The 25,494-nt window shown below is 38.5% G+C and overlaps 1 protein-coding gene across 6 annotated transcripts in view; it reads right to left on the bottom strand.

Moving 5' to 3' along the window:
• The window catches only part of LOC108671363 (fasciclin-2), a 62,014-nt gene continuing 36,520 nt past the window's right edge, over positions 1 to 25,494 (bottom strand). For 2 of the 6 annotated variants that reach the window (XM_047882477.1, XM_047882475.1), the window contains exons 4-20: positions 24,708 to 24,879; positions 20,145 to 20,287; positions 19,134 to 19,268; positions 18,665 to 18,831; positions 17,298 to 17,749; positions 16,855 to 17,060; positions 15,703 to 15,816; positions 14,865 to 14,962; positions 14,210 to 14,354; positions 13,931 to 14,031; positions 13,397 to 13,558; positions 12,861 to 13,050; positions 11,251 to 11,319; positions 6,885 to 7,095; positions 5,122 to 5,211; positions 2,136 to 3,424; positions 1,693 to 1,760 (exon numbers count right to left, since the gene is read on the bottom strand). In XM_047882477.1, coding sequence (XP_047738433.1) covers positions 2,164 to 3,424; positions 5,122 to 5,211; positions 6,885 to 7,095; positions 11,251 to 11,319; positions 12,861 to 13,050; positions 13,397 to 13,558; positions 13,931 to 14,031; positions 14,210 to 14,354; positions 14,865 to 14,962; positions 15,703 to 15,816; positions 16,855 to 17,060; positions 17,298 to 17,749; positions 18,665 to 18,831; positions 19,134 to 19,268; positions 20,145 to 20,287; positions 24,708 to 24,879 — 3,716 coding nt within the window. In that variant the 3' untranslated portion in view covers positions 1,693 to 1,760; positions 2,136 to 2,163. Of the gene's footprint in view, positions 1,761 to 2,135; positions 3,425 to 5,121; positions 5,212 to 5,858; positions 5,955 to 6,884; positions 7,096 to 11,250; positions 11,320 to 12,860; positions 13,051 to 13,396; positions 13,559 to 13,930; positions 14,032 to 14,209; positions 14,355 to 14,864; positions 14,963 to 15,702; positions 15,817 to 16,854; positions 17,061 to 17,297; positions 17,750 to 18,664; positions 18,832 to 19,133; positions 19,269 to 20,144; positions 20,288 to 24,707; positions 24,880 to 25,494 lie in introns of all 6 variants that reach the window. The other 4 variants (XM_018158892.2, XM_018158894.2, XM_047882476.1 and 1 more) reach the window with 4 other exon arrangements.

Below are 25,494 nucleotides of genomic sequence, written 5' to 3'. Positions count from 1 at the left end.
GCTAATAACTTCTACGAAGTACAGCCGATACATATCCCGAGAAGGGGATTCATCAAAAAAGAAATCCAACTGAGGTCTCACACATACAGAAACTAGCTACAAAATTTGTAAAGGCATGAAATTTATACAGGTCTGGATAAAATCCAACTGCAATTTGCTCAAAAAAGGTGAATTTTTCACTAGTTTAAATAATTTCCGCCTTCCGAGCAATTACCGCATGATTATCTCTTCTGCACTGATGCAATGCAACACTGTTGGACTGTTGGAACTGCCGTTGTGAGCACATTGGAGATTTTCACATGTAAATCGCATTCGACGCTAATTTTTAGGTAGAAATTTAAACAAAAGGCAGGTACATTAGCTCAAGGCATGACTGTCTCAATAGCCATAAAATTAAATAGACTTCAATTCCAATTCTTAATTGACGGAGAAAAAAACGTGGTAATTGTACATCTGTCTGTGCGGTGAAATCATTTAAAATATGTTTTGATATAAAGTGATTGCGGAATTAAAAACTTTACATTACAAGCCTAATAGGCTGAGAGATTTCGAAATCGGAGAAAACAGCCCAACGTAAAGAGTCTATCAGTTGCAGTAGAGTGGAAGAAAAATTCAAGTCCGTCACACATTGCGTAGGACCTACAATACCTAAGTTCCGAGCAATTATTATAGTAGCTAATAATAAGAATAGATACATACAACACTGAGGGCTAGAGCTAGAAAGGAGAGTTAACACCAGACTACGACCTTATCAAAGTTTATCTTTCAAAACATCAAGAAATTTGGTCATAATACGAATGATAGGGCCGAAGTCTGAGCACTTTTCCGAATTATACAGTAAGAATTTACAAAATCTTCACCTTAACAAATAGTTGTTGTCCAATAAAGGACTTGCTTAAGATAATGGCACTTGATGCACAACTTAAACCTTACGTACGTGGTCGCGGAACAAAAGACGGGGTATAATACAATACACAAGTGTAGAACCTTAGTCTTATGAATAAATCAAAACGCTCACTTTCAACAACACATATTGTGTTGTAAACGAATTCATATCATAATAAAAAATTAAACTAAGCATCGTGGAATCAAGTCCCTACAAGTTACTTTCTTATACTTACTTAACTTAGTTCTTATAATCACTTAATCGAGATTACAAGAACTAATATTTGAAATAGGTGCTTTTGCCTAACTCATACAATAAGTATGCACAGAAAATTTCAACCTGTCAGCATTACACGTTTCATTTGCATTTGTTCGTGAATTTTTTCAGCCCGGCAGACAACTAGTGTCCACAGCTCAGTTTGGTTTGCTTCATAGACATACAATTCGGTGGAAGTCGTACAACAATGAAAATGCTGATAGTGTCATACGGATATTTTTATAATGACTGAAATATAGGAAGATTTAAATAAATAACTTATTCATCCTTCCAAACAGTCGGCTAAAGTGAAGCCTTACCATCATTACTCCCCTTTGTTTTTTTTAGAATTAGATTAGATACCAGCCTATTTCAGATTTTATAGCTTCTTAGTCCATTATTATACGAAAAAGCTCCTCCAAAATTTTCAGCTCGATTTCCATACTGAAATTCGTCACTAACGACGAACTATGTTGTGGTCAGAAATTGGTCGAGATCGTCTTGGACTCGATTCTAAACTGGAGAATCTTTGGTAACGACAACGACCTGAGGTCCATCTTGGCCTTGCATCTTAGCTTCTTCCTCTTCTTTCAGAATAGCCGCCTTGTCTCCAGTATCACTGCGAAAAAATAATTTGAATGATTTGACGCATCATAATGAGAAGGGCCATAGAGCTCACAAATTCAATCTTCTTTTGAATTGAGGTTGAAAGTCCTCTTGATAAAGAACAGTTATTTTCATTAAAATGAGTCGATGAAGAGTGATCTAAAACCAAATTTTTAAGCAAGTGAATTCAGAGCTAATTGAAACTATTAAATGAAGCAAGATAGAAGCATTAAGCTAAACATAGAGATCAAGATATAGAGTTCTAAAAAACTACTTAGGATCTAAGCTGAAAATAGGGTGCGTTAAACTTAAGGAAACCTTGTTAGAGAAAAACTGCACGGTGCTTTAGACATGCTAACATTAATATAAGCAAGTTACAATTCCATACCAGAATGAAGACCGTAGTCGTAATGTTATCAGAGTGCAGACGGTTTCTGAGAAGAACCTTGTCCATAACCTTTTGGAATTCTGTTCAGGTTGAGCTCAAGCATTGAAAATGCTGGGCTAATATGACGATTTGCAGGGCGTGTTCCCAATCGAGGAACTTCCATGGGCAGCGAATTCGGCGGTTGTGGCATCGCAACGGTGTAATTCAACCTATTCAAATCGTACATACTTTTTGTTGTGGGTTTGTAACTACTTAGATGTGACGATGGAGCTGGAACAAAATGCTGGGTCGGGAAGTCGTTCAGATTTGTAGGTTTGAAAGAACTACGCTGAGGACTCTGAGAGTCTAATTTAGCGGCTTCTACCAAGAGGTTGGGAGCAAAATCTACTATCTGGTACATATCAGAGTCAGTCGATCGAACTTCCTCAAGAATCTTATGCGAGTTGGCGGCGTCTTGAAATTTTTGATATGGTGCAATCTGGTGAGCTACTCGAGGAGGCTGCGGAATGATCCCACTGCCAGCATACATAGACGAGCTCGAAGCATCGGATGTGTATCCGTTGGGATAATTGCCAGCAGCGACTAGATGACTGCTGGTCGTGTTGTAAAATCTGTTCCGTACGTCATTAGGGGGAACGGCTACGTAAATGTGCGCATTCGAGCGGTTTGAGCGAGTATGACCTTCGGGTAGAAAATTCGATTTAAAGTCACTTGAATAATCTAAGCCCTTTTCATAAGAGACAGCTGCCAAGTTTTTGGTTGACAGTTGAGTTTTAGAGCTTCTCGAAGGCAGCGGCGGAGGTGCTTTTTTGGGAGCTTGAGGTACTCGAGGCGGGGGACCCGTCGGTCGACTCAAAATAGATTTCCTCTCAACGTTGCTTTGATCATCTAACAAGTTTCCTTGCGACTGAACACGACGGTTTTGAAGACCCATAGAGTTGCCACATTGATGCGGGTGATCTCCATCTTCGGTGATATCGTTCAAACTCTTAAAAAACTCAGTGCTTTGGCTGGTTCGCATTGCTGTCATGCTAATGGGTCTCGCTTCGCGGTTCCAGGCGAGCATTTCTTTGGTAGGAGTGACAGGCGATAAGTTCTGTTGATAATCGGGGGACTTTTTGCAATTTTGATAAACAAACTCGTTAGGGAAATTATTGCGATTTTTACTCCACGTTCCGCGAACGTCGTTCAAACGCTGTAATGATATTGATAGTCCGGGTCTGGCGTCCGCGGAGCGCTTGTGTTGATTGTTGTTGATTGTGATCACTTCTGGCAGAGTCTCAATTCGTCTGTTGAAACCGAGTTGGTAACCCAAAAAGCGTGCAAGTTAGTGGACAATGAGTGCAAAGAAAAAAATGTTACAAACAGCGAAGCTGATGAGACTAGCAAGCGTTACAAGAAAAAGAAAACGTATGATTTTACAAATGTATGTGCATCAAATTCAGTAAGGTTATTTATTAAATAAATAAATTAAGATCTCAATCGTCTTTTAAGCCATAATTTCAAAAATTTCAGCTCATTCGATTTCAGTATTCAAAATTTAGGTGCTACCCACGAATTAACGACAAATCACGGAATTATTGGTCACACAATGAGAAAGTAAAAGGGGAATCGAAATCTAAGGAGTAAGGAATGATCGATTTTTGAACTCGGCAACAGTCGCACGTTTTCTTCAGTAACGCCGATTTAAATTATCCGGCGGCTACTTTCACTGAAAAACAATATAAAACCAAGGTCTTCAACTACGGAGCAAATGATCAATCTTGAGGTTATTTGATGCCTGCGAAAATTTCAGAAGTCCCCTGGATAATCAACTTCCGGAATAATAAAATTTTATATTCTTACAGGTGTGAACGTTTTAGTTTGCCGTTGGGAGGAGTAGTAGACATTCAATATGAATGCGATCTTTGAAAATCCATTTTGTCTCTTTCTTTAATTTTGGGAAATTATATTAGATCACTTATTGTTCACGATGGAATATATGAAATGGGTTGGGAAGATTAAACTTATAATTCGTAGGCGGTTGGCCGGTCCATGTGAGTTTAACCCCACTGGTTAGATGGAACTAGAAGTGTTAAATCGATAGATGAATTAAGGGAAAAATTCCGGCGATTTCGTGAAGCTCAATTTTGAATTAAAATACAAAGGTAAAAACATGAAAACCCAAATTGCACATCGGACAATAGACAATACTGAGCAGTTGATGGGAAGAGTGCAATAGAAGCTGCGGAGAGGCATTCGCTTTACCTCAGTTAGTTGAAATTTATGAGCCAAATGCAAACAAAGCAAATAATTATTACAGAAAATTAGGCGAAATTGGTTAATATATAACGATTACAAGAAGGTGCTAACATCACACGAATACAATAGAATAAGCAAAGTAGAAGGTGCATGTAAGCGTGCGTGCGGATCGAAAGAAGGAACAGGCTTTGAATTGACGACGATCACATGCTTGCAGCAATGAGAGATCAAGTACACGCGGTGAGGAGAAATTTAGTGAGGATAATGATGACAATGAAACACGCGTGCTTATGTGGGGCGATGAACTGTACAACACGAAGCGTAATTAGCAAGTGAACAATGATCCAGATGAGTAATATTTGTATTCAAACCGGGAGTTTATGGGGAAACAATTCAAGCATTTCGACGAGTCAGGCATTTGTTCAAAATAAAGTCCACATACTCAATTCATGTCGACAGATCGTCTGATCAATCAGTTGCATTTGACTGAATTAGATATTGATCTTAGAGCGAGGACAATTGACAGAAGTATGTGAGCTATACAAGGAACAAAGTCAGGGCCTCTTAAGTGGTTAAATTTACATACAACTCCATTGAGCTTTTGGATGGATGCAACGCAATTAAGAGGACACACACAATTACACATAACAGCCAAAAACGGATGTTAGCCCCAAACTTTAAATATGACAATTGCGGGGTGCACCACACGGACGATCACATTAGAGTGCAGCGGGTGCAGTTTTACCCATGGATCATCGGCGTGGTCTCCGACGGTTCTTTGTCTTTCTCTTGAGAGTCGAGAGGAGAACTGTCGCTGCCTTTAGAGAAACCGTTGCTGTCGCAGAAGTGAATAATCACGTTAACTATCAAGCAGCTATCTCCATTCATATTAAAAGTTCGGCAATTATGTTTATTAAATAATTGTGGACAAACGGTAGCGCCGTCGCTGTCGAATTTTATCGCAAATAATCCGAAGCGCTCAATAATCCGATGTCATCATTAAACACTGTCGGAAGAGAAGACAATTGCACACAGTCGTCATCAAGCCAAGCACCATGCCGCTACTCATGCAAGGCAAACACGTAATAAAAATCTAGGAGCAGTTCATGCTCTCGTTTTCATCGCTACTAGTTTTGGTTTGGAGAACACGTGTACGTCACCTGAACTTAAATTAACGAAGTCACAAAATAAAATCGAAAATTTTTTAAAATTTAAATTTCATTCATTAGTTTATTAAATGAAATAAGTTAACTCGCTACAGACATTAGTAAACAGTTTGATTTGAAATAAATCCTATGCTAAAGTTCACGATGCATTACTTCGGGACAAATTAAAGACAGAAGGACTTGCGTAATGTCGGATAAACAATACGTGTCGAGCAGTTGACAGACACTTAAATGATCGCACACACATGGCGTACGCAGGCACATGTTCATGCTACTGGACTAGAAGGCTATACCCTTGCACGTGTCTCTGGCTTACAGTGGGTTGGTAATAATGATAATGTGGGGGTTGCTGCCGTCTCGGGTGATGTGTCCGACTGAACGCTGCTTGCCTTGAGGGTTCAGGGTCTCGTCGCTAAAATGTAACCGGGTTCAGGTCCATCAGAGAAGTGAAGGTTAAGTAAGGCAACCGCGGTACGGTTAAGTATAGGCAACCGCGGTATGGGAGAGCCTATAGCTAGCAGCCTCTTAACGCCTGTTATTTGTACCAACGACTCAGAATGATTGAAACGCAGTAGTAACTCCAGATACAAACATCCAGCCATCTCAGGACCGTTGCAAAACAAAATTTGAAATAACGACAAAAAGTTATACGATACGTTCAAACGCTCTTAGTTTCAAGAACGTCAGTGAAGGTGAACAGGAAGTTTTAATAGCGTGGTTGGCACGTACGGCGGAGCAAAAGAGGTCAGGGCAGAGAATTGATTGAACGATAAAAAATAGTTCCATAGATATGCAATTGAAATAAAAGTGAATTAGCGCTAGCAGCATTGATTAATTAGCCTCAGCAGCATTTTCCCCTTAAGGATTAACCAACTGAAGTCCCGGTAATTATAGACTCAAGTCGAATTATTCCGAAACAAATGTCTCTTTATTCACAGGGGCAAATTAACAGATCGCAAGTCAATAATTTATCCTCAATAAAATATTTACGCAGACAGACGTAGAAGCTAAAGCGTGCTAGTGCATGACAACAAAAATATTCAATTTTATAAAGAAACTAAATGTACTAAGTTATATTACTTGAAGCACACATCAGACTAATAGATAAAACGTAATGAATCTAAATCCTCTCGCATGAATGAGGTGAAAATTTTCAAATTTTTTTGCCTTGTATTATACCAAGCTCAATGTTTCAATGTAAAACCCGCGCTCAGAATTCCTAGACATCTATAAGGAATTCTCTATGGACTATACTTCACTTCAGAAGTGTATACTTGAAATGAACCTCAAGCGTTGTTCTTAGAGCTAGCCAGCTTAATTTCTTACTTGAATAACAGCTTACCTGTTATTTTTGACATTGTCTATCATAGCTTCTTTGTCCTTCTCCTTGCTGGCGACGGCCTTGACTAGCGAGGCGGTGACGCCGGCATCGCGGCAGAAGAAACATACGAGGTCCAGGATAATGAGCAGCACCAGCGCCCCGATGATCACGATGCCCACGACGATGCCAATACCCAGGGTGGGTTCGGTGTACGGCGCTCCGGCGGGGGAACCTGCGCGTTATGGGCGATGGCGGTAAAGAGATATTCATGTTACATCACATGCTATATAATTCAAAGGTCAAGTTTAAGTGAGATGAAACTAGTCACTGATTAATTGGATGAGATTATCAAACACAGGAATTTCAACTTCATGCTTTTTTCTTTAGAAGGTGAATTGAACTAGGAAAAGAGTAAAAATGTATTTGATTTGGATTTGAATATAACTAGTGAACTGACAACGAGACTATTCATCAGCTTAGCTTGGTATAGTTAGGCACAACTGCTGGTTAATTAATGAGGTACCACTAAATGCAGCCATTCCCAACAACCTGTTAGTGGGCGAGGGGCATTATTATTGCATGCATATTACATTGATAAGGAAGACGATTAAAAATACACTCGAAATTTAGTAGGTGGCAGTTGAGATTATTCGAAAATGTTAAACAGTTCTATGTTAAAACAAATTAAAATCTATTTATCTAGGTGAAAAACACATGTTTTTAAATAGATACCAAAATAGTCAGTACCCTCTATATAACGGTGTATATATAAAGAAGGGCAGCAATGAAGAAAAAAAACACGTGAAAAGCAGTCTTAGATGCCTTACAAATAACCAATAAACAACAAAACATGACATTAGCAATAAAGCGAGAAAAGCATGCATTCTACAATTGACAGAAACATCGAAGAACATGACAACTCTGAGGCATGCAGTTAGCGAATAGAACTTTAAATACACCATTAAATTCTTGAAGGCATTCCAATGCATAGTTCTCGTTAAATTCAAGCATTAGCCAGTCAAAGAAACTAGTCAGTCAGAAAGTATGTGGCTTTTGTCGAACTAATAGGAGCGAATTAAAAAGTGTGTTCGTGAGAGGATGGTTGAATTAAACGGAAAATTTATACACTAAAACGCAGCTAGCATAAAAGATGTTTATTTTTTCTAATTAAAACTCAGGAAATGAGCCAATCTAACTGGTTAAGTAAAAAGTATTGTTAACATAATATTTAATTTTGTATGCTGGTTGATTGAGTCAATTTAGCGATAGAGAATAATAAATGAAATTTAAGACTTTATTTACAGTGAGGTGCAAAGAACAACTAACGAACGAGAACTTCATAAGCACTCACCTCGTCTCATCTCAGTCGGAGACGCAAGTCAGCGCTCGCAAAATCACATGAAAATGGAACTAAAGAAAGAAAAATCATACATAAAAACTTTTGTACTTCAGCATTCGTATTTATTTAACGCACATCGACGTGTGCAGGCAGGCACGCTGCGTCCTGCGTTATGAGCGTTCGGGATAAAATTCAAGTGAAATAACTTCAAAGGAATGTTTATTATTATACAAAAGAATACAGAGAATTATCGGTGCAGCAACATGAACAGCTGGTCTAAACTTGACAGTATCTCGGTAATTGCCTAAAATTTGTCGAATATTCTGGTCTGAGTTAGGTTCCCCGTAAAGAGATACGTCGAGAAAATGTCCACAAGTGTAGTAGCGCAGAGGACAGGAATATCAGAAGAGAATCATGAGAGGACTAAGAAATGTTCACAACTGCAAGGCGGATGTAGGAGAAGATGGTAAAATATTCAAAACTATTCGAATATAAGCAATGTCCAGAACTGTTTAGTATCGTCGATTAAATCACGCAGTAGGTGGATGCGACTAATCATATAAGACGAAGTGAGTCATATTACAGCCTTTCACTAAGCTATACTTCAAGAGCGAATCAAACTGGCGATTCTTTTTTGGTCTAAATTCATGAAGTCAAGACGGCCATAATGGCGAGTGCTACGTACATGCGATTCCTGGTAAACATGATTCCTAATTTTCAAGAGTGTATTAAAGAAGAATTTTGTTCTGAAGAGGGGACCGTTTATCGTCAGTCTGCAATGCAATGTCCTAGGCAATGCGCGACGAGTTTCAACTAAATGCATAGAGCGGAAAGGTAGTCAGTCAGTCGTCCAAGTCATTAAATTTGTTTTTTGCGCCAATACAAAATGTCATTTCCTAAACGAAAGTACGGTGAAGCGCAGTCGCCCACTATTATTTTTGTTAAAATTACAATTTTATGGGCAACGGGTCAATTTACGTTCGTCGCCGAAATTTGAATTCATTAACTACTCGAGACACTCTAGAGGTCAGGAAGGCAGATAAGAGATAGTGAGGTTAAGGACTCACGGTATCACCTAAGTGTAGCTGCACGCCATATCACATTAATTACACAACTCCGTACTCACCCACGCATGGCAATTTTGATACACTAAATCAATTAACCCTCTACCGCCTGACATGAGTAACCAAAGCAATATTGTAACAAGCTACTTCCCAAAAAGGATACGTTGCTAGTGAGCGCAAAATGACTTGCACTGATGGTTGCCGCCACGTACGACAACTTGAAAGTGTTCTCCGTTGCGTACAAACGTCCTCAGGTTGCTACACTCAATAATTTACGTAAAATTTAACTTGAAGGATCGGAACGTGACATACGGCGGTAGAGGGTTGAATATAGTGTATAAGCTATTATTGGGAAACGTATGCGATTGAAAGGAATGCGTCATCGTGGAAAAAAACGGAAACGAATTAAGAAATGAAAGAGAAAACAAGGATCATCCCATAAAAAAAATTTTCTCATCCCACCCAGCACACATAACCGAATAATTTGGAACTTGTAGTAGCAAATGAGCAGGGAATAGACAATGAAAACGATTACATTTATATTTTAAGAAAAAAATTCGTAGAAGTTCTATAATGTTTCCAAATTATTTGGTGTGATATCCTTACCATACAAGAATTTTCCTCAAAAATCAAGCACAAATTCTTGACGTGCTCTACGCAAACCAGCGATTCCGCAATAAAAACAGAGGCACTTGAGCAACATAAGCAGCAAATGAAGCAAGAAGCTGAACACAAGTCAAGTCTACGCGCAGATATTTCATACCACGTCCCGTTACTCATGTCCAGCGAAACAAATATCGACTTTTTACAATACAAAAAGTTCAATATTTTAATGTCTACCTATTATCATTGAAATTAAAAACTTGTATGGACTGCAATTGAAATGAAAAATACATCATGTGAAGTGCTAGTCTGGTTTCCGCGCCCCCAATGACCTTAGACTAACGAATAGAATATCCAGCAATCTATTCCATCCATTCCGCAATAGAGTGGATCAGTAAATTAATCATATTTAAATAGTTATTTCATGAATCTTATTTTGAGAATTCAATCTTTATCTTAGCCTATGATTAATCGAGAAATAATTGGAAACTAATAATGTGGAATAACACGACAGTAGAATTGCTATACTTGAACGTCTCCTTATATAGTTTTGCACCCTCAAAATTAGCTTAAGAAGATTGTTGAGAATACTCTCGTATTGTGGACGCATGTGATAATCAATGCGTATAAGGCGCAACTTCAAAAACAATTTTTCGATGCAGTCAAGTGATTTTCGGCAAGATATAGATTATAGATTTCTCTATGCAGCCCTCCACATGAAGAGCATCAACTCTGACACTTGCCACAACCGCTTACATCTTTCTATGTACAGTATTCTCATGAAGTCAATATAAACTAATCCTTAAATGTATGCATACATCACTCCTAAATATAAATAAAATTGTCATTGAAAAGTTGGGATTGTGACGCATGTAGTTTAATTACATATACATAAGTTTTCCAGCGAAAACGCGAGCACTCATGGCTGGATTGGCAACAAAGAAATATAAGCTTATATATACCGGTAAACGCCGAAATTGTTTTTCTCCAATGAATGACATCGGAAAAGGTTTGTAGCAATTATTAGAAATAAGATCTCAATTCATTGACATTTGTGAAGGCAATTCGTGGGACGTATGTTAATGAAAGTTCACGTTAAAGTGAATTAAATTTACACGACTTTAAATTATCTTTCGAGTCCAGCTGGAACGCAACTTGCAGGAAGACGATCGAGCAGAATCTCCACAAAGGCAATTAAGTATTGCATCTCAGTCTATAGAGAGGGAATGGGGGCGAGAAGTCTCTGTTATTCATACACTTAATTAACCTTATTTCCTGCATCTAGCAGTTAAGCTTTGAAAGTCAAAGAGAGTAAAGCGTGATATAAGCAGCAGCAGAGTAGGAAGAAGTAGCACTAAAGAGACGAGTTCGCAATGCAGACCAGTCGCTCGGTTACTGAGGTGATTGCTTGCCGTGCCAGGCGCGTCATCCGACACTGGGGCATGTGGATCTGCGGGCACCAGACAGGCCGCTGTCAACACTCATGTCAACACCTCATGGCCACACACCAGGCCGCTGTCAACACCTCATGGCCACACACCAGGCCGCTGTCAACACCTCATGGCCACACCAACGAGCTCGTATCTCACTTACCTCCGGCACTCAACTGGATGATTCACTTTTACATTCACAACAAAGAAAAAAAATCAGTTCACTTCACATTCAGAAATGAACTAGAACACAGGCATTTATTTATAGTCAGGTCTTTTAGTTCGTAAGATGCTGACAGCATAAAACGAACCGTCTTCGGTAAGCTTGAAAATCATATTCAAAATCGGAAACTCGATGAATCTTCATTTTGAGCTGTATAGCTCGTTTCACACGACAGCTCTCCAAAAAAACGGAACTTCGGTCATTGCACAAGTCCACTCATTCTGAACGCCTGAATGAAACGTAACACGACTGAAGCAGTCATCCACAGGCGCATGACTCACATTACGTCAATGAATAAGACTCATCGCTAAAGTTTCACCCGACACAGAGAAATCATCACTCAAGCAAAAAGCTCTCTTCACTGCAATCACAAGGCAAGGAGCTCACCACAGGGAGAGATATTATAATATAAACATAAAATTTAATGAGGTATTGAGGTAATGTGCAGGGATAAAATTGCAATCAGGGGCGACACGAATTAGACGAAAATATTCAAGGCGCATTGACAATTGTAAAAACGACCCACTGAAATTTATTCCGACATAATTGGGACATGGGACTAGAGTATATGTCACGGGCCATTACGCTATACGAGCAGATAGGAAAAGTGATGTACACATTACGATATAAGAAGCGTGCTCCTAATCAGCCAATTCTTCGATCATCGAATGAGCAACAAATTACATGCAACTTAATCAATTACTGAAGTGATATACTCAAAGCGAATAGTGCGAAGAAATTAATATAAATTAAATTTTAAAATATATAGCTTTTTGATGGAAAGCTACGTAGAATAATAATTGGGACATTTCCCATATGCTCATACAGGCAAATATCATATGATCAAAGTCCACAACAAACACGTAAATTAAAACAAACTCCCAACATGTATACTGACATGCACCAACCAACTGCTAACGCTTACATTATTACCATAAAGATTGTTTTTATCCCAATGAATTTTACTTATTGTGAGCAATCCGAGAGCTCTAAGAGGAACCAATAGAATTCATAAACTACATTTGGGATTATCTATGTATAGCAGATATAATACTCCAAGTCGTACTTCACAGAAATCGGGCTGCTAAACAAAAGGGTATAAAGCACACGTAAAGAAAATGTCTCATACATGATAAATGAATTTAGAATTTCGACCAGATTGTGCATGTTTTTCCCCTTGACTGAATGAGTTATCTACGAAAAGTGAACAAAATAAAGAAAATTAACGAATCTGATGCTACTTTAAAACCCTTTGCCTGTCGATACATCAACTGTCGTTAAAGCCATTGGCCTGTGATATCAATAATACAGGTTGAAAAGACTCATATTGTACGTTACCGTGCGCCGTCTTGATGACGAGCTCGGCAGGAGAGCTGTAGCCGATGGAGTTGTGGGCGCGCAGCTCAATGCGGTAGTGTGTGTCAGGCCGCAGCTTCTGGATCTGGTAGGTGGTCACGCCTGGGAACTCGACGGTCTTCTCTATTTTGGCACCAAGAGTCTTCCACCCGCCGCTACCATCTTCAACCACCTGCAAATAAATTAAATTTATTAACAAGAACATTGACGCTGTAGAATAAACTCAGCCACCTCAAATCAACGGATCCGATCTCATTTAAACATTTGCGTTTTACGACTTTATATTTGAGACTACGATGGATCTAAAATTGTTTAATAAAACAAACCTTTTTGACCTTGATAATAGCTTACTAATAATCCTTGAACAGACACGGAAGGTAAAGCGTAAATGAAATTAATCGCATTGAGTAAAGATGAAGCAGTCTGTTACAAAGTTTTTGCTAAATTTAGGCTGATAATTTTAGGCGCTAGCTTATTTCGAAACTGATAAAATTTCAATTGAGAAAGATGAAACATACTTGGTAGTAGATGACGGTGAAGTAGTTGATAGGATCGCCGTTGTCGAGAGGAGTTTTCCACTGTAGGTCGTAGTGGTCGGTGTAGGGCACGAAATTCACGCCTTCGTCGTTGACGAATATCAGTGGCTCCTCCGGCACGGTTACTTCCGGCATTTGCTCCGACTGATCAAAAACGTACGTCAATGAAGAACAACAATAGTTTGATGTTATTAACGGGTTAAAACAAGGTAAGAACTCGTAGAGCTAAGTGCAGTTCGAACACATTACAAAGAAACTCGGATATGCTAACATAAGTCTAGAATTTCTTTGAATCTTTTATAACTTAGGTAGATTAAATTACAATGTTAAATTCGGAAATTAAGTATTAGTTAACGATTTTGGGAACTCTGTCATTAGATACAAAACAAGACAGAACAATTAACGGGCGAAAAAAGTCTACAGACATTAAGATAAGACAACATTTTTGATGTCAAAATCAACTTTACATTTTGACACCACAGCTAATTAAAAAATATAGGCTAATAAAACTCTAACCTTTTCTCCAGACCACTCGGATATTCCAACTTCGTTTTTAGCAGCGAAGCGGAAGACGTAGTGTTCTTTGGGCAGCAATCTCTCCAGCGTATAAGCAGAGCCTATAAAACATGAAAAAGTTTATTAGTCATCATATTATGGCTATAAAAAAAAGTAAACGCGAAAAATTGAGATTCACTTTTCAAATAATAAACTAAATCTTTCTTTATTAACTACCGATGCCATTCTTTTCAGATTCCAAAAAAAGAAAAAATGGTGAAATACAAGATGGGAAAGCACCTTTAGTCCAGGACGAAGCCTCGGCATCATCCCAGGCCATGTTGCGGAGTTTGTACTGCACCAAGAAGGATGTGATGGGGCGACCGCCGTTATCATGAGGCTCCAAGATGCGCCAAGTGATGGTCGTTGCTGTTATTTTGTCCACCTACAATAACCAGCGACATTATACGTAACATTACAAATTTAAGAAATGTACATGTAACATACCCTGACACAATGATGAATATGAAACGAACTATCCAAGTTTAAACATGGAAGAATAGCCATGAATAAATGATACAATAATATGATTGAATGTGAGTCGATAGGCTGAGAATTTCTAGATGGAAGATATGACAAAAATTTCACACTGTTAGCACAAATCAAATTCCAATATTTTCATATCAATCAAAGTTATTGTTTCATCGTTCTATGACTTTTAATTTTTTTTCCATTCACTTTATTCATACACACCATTCCAACGGAAAACAATTAATTTTATTAATTAAAAACAGGGAATGGTTTCATGTAAATAATCATGGCCCCGACCTTAACGCCTTTGATGGTGGCCTACACCGACTCCGAGAGTCACTGAGCTGTGACACGAGTGAGTGATGTTCCATTTATAAATAAAATATTTTATAAAAAAACTTCTAGATACTCGGAGTAATTTTACCTTGACGCTTGTGACGGGGCCGGGCTTGTGGACCTGCTTGAGCGTAACGTCGTGGTTCACCACGCCGAGCTCGTTGGTCGCCTGGCAGGTGTAGGTTCCTACACAACAAACATACTATAATATACTAATGGTAATAGAGCAGCTTAGTAATATACATAGTTGCCTAATAATAAATAATAAGTGGTGGCAGCTTGGATGAGGCCCAGCTGGCTTGCGGCCGCTTCTAAACCACCCGGGCCTATACTTTCAAAAAAAGTTGAGAGATCGTAAGTTCATCAGCCAATCATTGATGGCCATTCAAGCAAAATCCACCAATCGTAGACAAGAAAATAGAGCGCAAGTACTTACGTTCACTTAGCGAATTTTGAAAGTATGACCCGAGCTCGAGCCCGAGCTCATCTAGCCGAGCTCGATCAGATTTTTCAAAAACAAAAATAGCATACAAATACTTTGACGTGAACCTAGCAGATCATCGTAATCTGTTTTTTCGATAGGTAACAGTTACATGACAAATAAAATCTTCAGACTAATTTTCCATTTTTATGTATAAAAATCTAGATGATTTCCATTGTAGAGAGTTTCTCTAAAATACTTCGTTCATTGACATCGTCAAAATAGCATCATATCCAAGACCTATTCTGCAACATGCATCACGTACCGTACCATAATACAGTAATTTTAATATTTTTTGCATGGGATGCGAGGTTTACAACTCATTTAAGTCATTAATGTTAAGCATCACTAATTAAATTACGACATCATCTTCTAAACCGTTGTTCTCATGAAGCATAACGTAGCTCACTAAAAATAATCCAAATTTTTTCCGTGTGCCACCCACCGAAGTAGGAATTATCGAGGGGGTTGACTTCCAGGACCCCTGTGGGCCCGAGGGCGAGCACTCGCAGGTTGGGGTCCCGCTGAGGAATTTCTTCATTGCGGATGTACCACTGGACTGAAATTTTACAATGGTTGTTAGAAAAATATAAAAGTTTGAGAATATACACAAATATAAATTTGAATAACGAATATTCTGAAAAGCTAAAACATAATGCAGCTATCAGTTAGTCGATCCAGATGCTCTGTTGAAGTTATATTGATGTAAGTTTAATTATGAGCTTTAACTTATCAGTTATCATTATTTTTGGGCTTCGTTATTAGCTGAAAACTTAGGCAATCAAGATGTGCGCTTTGAAACAGGGTGAGAGGAAAAACACAGTCGCTTTAATAATAAATTTGTCTGCATTGATACGCGTAAATCCTACGTTAAATGTGTTCAACAGGTAATAAGAACATTCATTTATCGAAAAACAACTCACATTCAGGCACTATGATCTCACAATATAGTCATAGTTGTAATTTATTCATAAGTGTGGAGCAGTTGTTACCACGTGAATAATTTACGCTAAGTGGTTCAGGGATTAGACTTTTTCAGGGTATAAATAAACTCGAGCAAATAGCCAACTGACAGTATTGTACAAGTTACGTAGAACTCATTTCAAGTCAAGATATTATCTGGCTCATGATATTGCATTACCAGCCATTAGTCCTTCCTGTGTCACTCTCCGAAATATTGGAATTTGTTCGTTCAATTTACTCGAGTGATGAGTTCCTGCTATATTATAATACCTAATCTACATTATTACAGAGGTTATTCAATCAGAGCAAGATGTATTCGGTCTCAAATTTATTATCGTTTATTGAAGCAATCAAACCTGAAGACTTCAACTCGATCAGATCATCTAGTTAAGGCACGATGGCAGCCTGACCACACTTTATTATTGAGCAAATATTGCATCCAGGATAGATCAATGCGAGCGATCTGAGTACAGCACTTAGATCTTTTCTCCAGAAACTGTGACTAGCACTAAAGTGAGACTTTCTCAGACTCTGAACAAGTCATATTACGAGTTTCTTATTCTCTTATGAAAGGACATAATTAAGCTGAACCAGGGCGAATAATTTAGCATTAATTAACTATATCTTGACTCACTTGTGGCGTTAGGGATGGAGGAGGCGACGCAGGTAAGGTTGACCTTCTCCTGCTCCCAGGACCAGAACTCGTCGGTGGGCTGCTTCTCGAAGGTGGGCGCGAACTGAACGGTAATGTGCCCCCAGCCTATGGTCTCGCCTCCTCCTGACGAGCCCGTGCACGTGTATAGGCCGTCATCAGACCTCTTCACGTCACTGATCTTCATGCTGCACAATTAGCATAAAATTAATGCTCTAGTTGCGACTGATGTACGCAAGAATGACAATATTAGACAAATAGCATTCGGATCACAATAAAAAACGTAAATAAATTTATTTGAATTATACGATCGTTTCGCTACACAATATTTCATTTTGAAATAAAGATTTTAGGATATATCACTATATCAGACTAAACTAAATCAGTTTATTTACATTTTAAAGAAGAATCTTCAGCAAACTTACATGCCAACACTGTTGCCGTAGTCATCAACAGTCTGTTCAACTTCAATTCTAGCGTCAGAGTTGATGCCATCATAGAACGGTTCGACGCTGGTCTCCTTCTGAAAGCTGATATTCGGTCTCGGGTCGCCGCTAAACACGCACCGGAATTCAGCATTGCCAGCCACAGGGACAGTGATATTCAAGAACTGCTCCAGCTTAGGCTTGGTGAGAACCCTGAGTTGAGCCTCAGCCACGTCGTTACCGGCAGGATTAGTGGCCGTACACCGGTAAGTGCCGGCTTGGTCAGGCCTCAAATCGAGCACGGTGAGCTCACCCTTGACTTCGTCAACGTAGTAGCCTTCCTGGCCTCCCAGAGGTCGCGACTGATCGTCAACCCAAGAATACTTCGGTGCTGGCTTGCCTTCAGCGACGCATTGGAAGGTCACGGCTTCTTTTTCTACACCCGAGGTGTCCTGGCGAAGCAAACTTATACAATGAAAGCGAACATAAAGTTCGAATAGGCTATGCGTTCATAATCCGTTGACTGTTCTGACTGTTGTCAAATGTTTTTCCAAAGCGATCGGATTCACCTAATACGATCGGATCACCTAATGGCGATCGGATTCACCTCGGATTCATAATAATTACAAACGCAGATTCTTAATGAAATGCCATCATTGGTTTATATGTTCAATACCAATCATCGCCTTATCAAGAAACAATTGTTAGGATATTTTCAACGAAAGAGATAAAAAAAAAACGAATCAAATTCTAAAAATTGATTTTTTTGCGGTGGGAGGGTGCCGCGTAATACGTATAGGGTCAGGCTACAAAAGAAATTCAATAATGCCCGATCAGGTATTCGCACATAAGTGGCCACTAAGCAAAAAATTATTTATAAAAAAGTAGATAAGTAACCAAATAGAGAATCCCTCTCCAAGATAATACCCGACGTGTCGAGGAAAAACAAGCAAGAGTTGTAAGGATTAATTCTTAATTTTCGAGCATACGGAACTAGACTTTCCAGATCATCCAATAGCAAACTTGAGAATGGACTTACTTGTCATACACTTTCTCAGATATGACGAACAATGACTTCATATTTTCTCAGACATGACGAACAATGACTTCATAATTTTTCAGAGATGACGAGCAATGACTTTATACTTTCTCAGACATGACGAACAATGACTTCATACTTTCTCAGACATGACGAACAATGACTTCATACTTTCTCAGACATGACGAACAATGACTTCATACTTTCTCAGACATGACGAACAATGACTTCATACTTTCTCAGACATGACGAACAATGACTTCATACTTTCTCAGACATGACGAACAATGACTTCATACTTTCTCAGGCATGACCAACAATGACTGACCTGAGGTCGTGTTGTAATTTTAGGCGGGACGTAGACCTCGACTTGAATGTCGCGGCTGTCGAGCGCGCCGAGGAGCGCAACGCGTGCGCGGCAGCGGTAGACGCCTTCGTCGCCCTCGGTGATACCGCGCACCAGCACACCGTCTTGCTGGATGATGTGCCGCTCGTCTGACATATCAAATAAAATTGGTTAGTATGACGAGCATCCGAACACATCCGAAACCTTTGACCGCAGCATGACTAATTGTGAGCACCTTAGAAGATAATGAGGGGACACTTGTGAGCAGTTTCTAAATTCTCGAAATTCTAAACTCAAGGATGATCGGGCAACGTTGCATAGAAAGAAAAATATATATCTTATATCAGAATACCGTCTAATTTGTACAAAAGGTGGAGCAACAGCAAAATGAATGCTCTAAAAATAATTAAAGATTCTACAGTAAATAAAATAAGAATGCAGAAGAACTCACCTGTACGCAGAGGCCGTCCGTCCTTGAGCCAGTCTATGACAGGGGAGGGGCTGGATGTGACCAGACACTTGATGAGCGCGTCCGTTCCTACGATGGGCGTCTGGTGGCTCGGCGTGTCGCCGAAATCGATTTTCACTGCAACAAAAATGGCATTAATACTTTTTTTCCGGCTCATGACTAACGTCTCAATTAACACGGGCCTTCATTTGTTAGCAAGGTTTAAATAAACTTTTCCAGTTTTGAAATGATTCGGTAGTAAATTTTCAAGACAAGAATGCATCAAACAATTGACCGATGTTTCAAAATACACAATTCGGCAATATGGTCTATGATGCAGAAAGATGTACCAAATTTATCATGTTGAATCGATAATCATATTACATTGAGCAATTGATATTACATGCCTACACCATACTCTGTCATCTGGCTGGCACTCTATAGTGCATAAAGAATGGCACAATCGTAGAATAATGATTTCAGTCTGCGAGCGCGGAGAAACGCAATATTTTGGATAAGTGAGAGGATAATAAACTTTGTATTTTGTAATGGATGATAAGTTCCAATTTACGTGGGATGATTCATACATTGGAAATGAGTTTGAAATCGATTTTATTGCAAAACAATCATTTATTCAGCTAACAATCATTTATTCAGCTGAAAAAAAAACTTTTTAGAAAGGAAACTACACTATCACAGAAATTGAATTCATGCAATATTTCGGTAAACGATAAGCACTTATGTGGAAATATCATAAAGACTCTGTTAGGAGAATTGGACTAAGACATAACTTACTCAAGTGCTTTACTCGGAAAATATTAAACACAAGATTACTGTGGCGACAGGGAGCATTTTTCACAGGAATGAGGCTAACCATCAGTAAGACGACAAAAACACAGAAGCCCAGTGAAGGGTAAGTATTTACTTACAATAAGGGAAAACTTTCAACATCTTAAATCATGAAATGATGAAACTGACTTAAGAAACTATGGACAGAAGCGTTTAGGATCTTACCGAAAGACATGACTTGTATAGATGACATGAGATTCTGATTGCCCGCGTACACGGCAGAGCAGTTGTAGGTGCCAGTGTCCTCTTCACGCAGTTTCTGGATGTACAAACCCAGACTTCCTGGGCCATCTTCGATGATTTCGATTCTGAAGAGCATCCAGAAAATCAGATCATCTTTCGATCACTGCCGGGCACTCTAGTTGAGTACAGATTTTATTAATACAGGGTTTAAAAACAACAGAAAACACGAGAAATTTTTACAGACAAAATAAAGTACAAACGAGGAAGAAAAAATTAAATGGAAAGCTGCAATCGATTTGTAATTACAATGAAATTCATCATCAGCCACTATATACTTTGTGATAATAAACTAAAAATCGATGATTTAGGTCAAAAAGAAGGCCCATCCAATAATTCAAAATATGAAGGCATGCATAAATTCAGGACAGTCCAAACAGAAAAATTCATAATGTTTCAGAAAAAATTAAAACGAATCGGAGGAACAAAAGGCGAGCAGAGTGGAACACAATTTCTAGGCATGTGGTCCACTTCACTAAATTTAGCACAAAATCTCAAGTGTAAACTACCCAAATTATGCAAACAAATATATAGTTTTAAATAGATAAGTAAACCATGCACCAGTAGGTGTGTAAATATATACGATCAAGAAAGAAAACAGCCATTGAGAGGCACGAATAATTAAAAATTAGGTCGCGATTAAGAGGAAATCACTTATTATAGAACTGCAATAGGTAATAAAAGTTTCCAAAAATCTTAAAATGCAGCCCTGAAACCATAAGGACTCGGCTTTATGATAATTTAAAAACCCTATCACAATTGCTGCAAATTGGGTTTGATTAAAACTGAATTTTGGAACCCAACTCCGAATCATACTTACATAATGCGTGTATATATACAAATGTGAAATGTGAACATTTGTTAGCCGAACTCATTAATCTTACGTTTTATTAATCGAAACAGCACAAATCTGTTCTGGATTAAAAACGAACGCAATTTTACAAGAACGGATAAAACACATCATGCGACATAAATGGCCTGGATTGCTACTTTTCTGGCTGAAATACCACCAACATCCAAAGCAGACTAGCCTCTACCATTTGCTGATATCCAATTAAATAAAATGACACATCTACTTTCATTGTAAGACGCACACAAGTAGCATCTGCCAAAAACACACATAAGCATTTCGAGGAATATAGCTTGTGGCATTCGGATCAATTGTGTAAAAGTGCAAAGAGGGGGAAAAAGCAAAAAGATCTACGTACGTCGCATTCCAGGCAAATACATTCCAACAAGACGGGGAAAGAACAAATGAGGAAACGTAGAATGATGATAACGCTTAACGGTAAATATATGGAAATGCCCAAGTTGATTGATAAATGATTGAGAGAATAGATGAGAAAAAAATTCCGTGATTCAGAAAAGTTCAGATCCATGATAACGACCACCGTTCTGAACCTGAGAAGCATCGCTTACTCAGACGACTAGGTTTTCAAGAAAAGTGCTTGGACATAGGAGGTCTAAGGAAACTTGCGAATAATAGTCATAAAAAAAATAAGTAAAGGGTATAGCCACAGAAAAGCCAATAAATAAAATTCCTAATGCAACTCAATAATGAACTGACTTCTTTACGACAAGAATTCTCTGATTACGATGTCTTCATAAATTAGACAGCGAGCGTTCGTAAGTTGCAAAACAGGAACCGTGCACATAGATCATAAGATAGCAAGTGGCAACTAGAGGCGGTATGAGAGATGAATGCGAATACACTGGTGATGGTAACGGTGACAAGTCTACTATGATCACTCCTCATAGTTTATTGATAATTATGGTTATTTGAAGTGAAGGTGGCTTTAATCATTAAATAACTATCTCAGTCCATTCAATATGGAAGAGGAGTCATTCAAAAGTACCTACGCATTTTTATGGAAGTAAAGTTTACTAAAATTTTTTCTTTTCATGAAATCTTTCAAGAAACTTTGACCGCTTCACTAATTCGTCGTTAAAGAACTTTCAGTCTGATCATTAGATTCTACGAGAGGTGAAACAAAGAAAATCATTACTATAGTAATGAATGCAGTAGAATGTACTGTACCTCACTTCTACCAAATTGAAGTAGAAGGAATGAAATAAAGGGAGTAAGTAGAGGGTACGATGAATGAAGAAAATGTTTCATGGAAATGGAATTGATTTGGAGAAGAGAGGTGAAGACATACCTCGCACCGGGCCTGCTGGAGCACACAACGAGCGCACGGTGTGGGCAGTACGGCGAGGGACGGCGGCACAATACCGCGACAGTAGCAAGGACACAAGAGCACGAGGGAAACCAAGGAGAAGAGGGGAAATAAGAGTATAAAGAGGCAACGAGAGTATAATTGTAATGAAATGGAAGGAGGCAGGAGGAGAATTCAGTAAGCGAGATCATTTGTTACGTTAAATCAGGAGCACGGAAGAACCGGCATTAGTGTGCAGAAAAATCCAACAAATATGACTCAAGAGCAAAGAAAAATTAAACGAATGGAAGGGAGAAAGGTAAAAAGAGTAAATTAGAGGATGAAAAGCCGGAAGCGAAAGGAAAACGAAATTAGTAAATTAGAACCATCAAATTAGCGAAAAAATCGCAAATAATGAAGCAGGAAAGTTGTTAAGATTCAAGATGTAGAGAGAAGAGAGGACGGAAGGAAAGGGAAGGATAGGCACATGAGGCATGAAGAGTTGCTTGCATAATATTGACACTCATGGTGACACCGTGTACATAGACGCTCGCTCGGTTGGCCACGGCAAGGAAAAATTCACAGTTTATTTTATTTAAACACGAGGCTCTTGGAGGCTCAAAGTGACATACCGCCGATAAGGCCAAAAAAGTTGAGAGAATAATATTGAAACGGCAGGAAAATATTTCATCTAATGTGATGGTAATATCAATCTTGTTTACGACAAATTATTGTGTTGAGTAATAAAGTTGTAATTAATTTACTGATACACAATTAAAACTGCTCTCTAAAATAAAGCCGAGATTAAAATTGCAACATAGAATTCTAGGATTAAAGGATACAATCTGCAAGTGATTTTACTCGCTGTTAGAGCCCCTTAGACAATTTTTAGGCAAATTGCAGTGTGAATCTTTTTCATTTAGAAAATGGTTCAAATTGGCAATTATATCAACTTATTTAAATTTGCTTTCGGTGCAGTGGCCTACTCGGACATGAGCGATAAAACAATCGTGCAACAGACATTCGGGCTATTCAGTGGTGTGAGATCCGTAAGTAAGTGAGTACATGTAGTTACAAGACGATATCCAATCAAAATATTAATGGAGAATAAAGATGAAACACAGGATCGAACTTAATTGTCGTCATGTAAATCATTATATATTAGGAATAGGCCAAGAAACATTCCAAATTTAATAGTACAAAAAAACTTACTTATTCATTAAAACCCTTAAAATCAACTAAATCTAATCTCTTGCAATATCTTACTAATTGGTACATTTTGAATTGTATGAGTATTACAGTAAAAAAATTTTTTCGCATCAGTAGAGTTATGAAATGAAGCTGATAAATTACGTGTTATATCGCCAAATTTGATGCTGAGACACCGAAGTAACTCAAACGAGTTGTTCCGTTGTTATCGTATTAACCGAAGTTTTAATGGTTCTTTATTGGGCCCATGTTTCGCTCTAAAATATGTCATTGACTTAGATGTGTCAATGCAAATAATTATAAAATAAAATTTGTTGTTAAAAGTAAAAAACAACTGTTCATTATAACTGAATAAATTAGTATTGGATAGCAGATGGTAAAATAAACGGCCGGATCGTTATAAAGTTGCTATCAGCCAACTTTTTGCTGAGAAAAAAAAAACTATCGTCAACAAATAACCTGTAGATTTTGAATAGACAATTGGCAACCTAACTAAGATGATGGATCCAGACGAGCGCTATCACTGCAGTTATGCTAAACTCGGAGCGAATGCGCGTGGAATGCTATGGTCAAGGGTATATTCGCTACTGGTCGTACGCTAAACACATTACAGCGTCGCTCTCACTCCACCTCATTTCTTAATTAGGAGACCAAAAATTCTTCTCGTACTCAACATCGTCACGAATCGCGGATTCATGACTCGATAAAACACTTGGCATTTTCGATAAGCTGTATAGGAGTGCGCAATTGTGGAGTTAGCAGCTTGAACCACCCGCTGAGTGAAACTCGTTTTTCAGGCTGGACCTCAAGATGTATATAATAGGCGTAATAAATACATCAATAATTTCTAACATGAAACCCGCGATAAATTTAAGGTGAAAATTTATGAAATGAGCAATCCTGGAGAACCCTGGAAGAATCCGCAATCAGTGGACACACATGGGTTTTGATAATTAAATCCAGTGATTTCTCTTGAACGAATCGATTTTGAATGATCTTCTAGCACATGTAAAAACAACCTTTTGAATGATTTTCTAGCACAACCCGCAAACAACCCGGAATAGGTACGAAAAATATTCATAAGGAAAAGTTAGCGCATGTTCGAATGCGATGTAGTACTCACGTTCTGTCATAATTTGGAATCTCGTTGCTGCCGGGGCCAGTCCATCGCATCTCAGTGACCAGGTTAGGGTCAGAAACTTCAGCGCGGCATGACACATAAACTGTCTCGCCCAGACTCTTGCTGATCTGTCCGTCTGGCTGGATCAGGAGGCGCGGCTCTTGCGCCAAGATCACTGTAAACAGAAACAATTAAAATAAATTAGAACTTCATTGATATTAAAATTTACGACAAAGAAATTATAGGAATAAAACTTTAACTGCGACAACGTTGTATACTCCTAGAAAATTAAAATTGAATTAAATACCCTAAAAAATTTCGAAAAACTGTTGCGAAACTCGGCATTCCAGGGACTATATTTGACCAATGGTCGGGATAGATAAATACGAGTGCCCAAAACCATGAGAATTCAGAAAAAATAGCAACATGGTTTTTGCAACGGAACCAAACTTTGGTCAGACTAGTCTCGAATACAAGCAACAAGTAATTATTTAGAATATTTCAAGCCAACAAAGTAATTAAGAACGACAGCTAAATTTCTCTTTTTTAGTCAGAATTAGGAGGTTTTGCCAATAACTGGAGCTCAAGAAAAAAAAACGAAGTCCTTGGAGCTCGAAGAAACTCTGCAAGAGTCTCCGTCCACAAAAACTAAATGTTACGCAATAGGTCGGCAATTAGGAGGCAAAACCCACATAGGTTATTTAATATGAGAAGATCTTGATAATAATTTACTCAATATGCCTGAATTATGAATATGACTTCATTAATATGAATTATGTGACGATTTACA

This window comes from Hyalella azteca, unplaced genomic scaffold (assembly GCF_000764305.2).
Source record: "Hyalella azteca isolate HAZT.00-mixed unplaced genomic scaffold, Hazt_2.0.2 contig10517, whole genome shotgun sequence".
Lineage (NCBI taxonomy): Eukaryota > Metazoa > Arthropoda > Malacostraca > Amphipoda > Hyalellidae > Hyalella > Hyalella azteca.
Note: the sequence above shows the minus strand (reverse complement) of the source record. Positions and strands in the feature narration are given on the sequence as shown.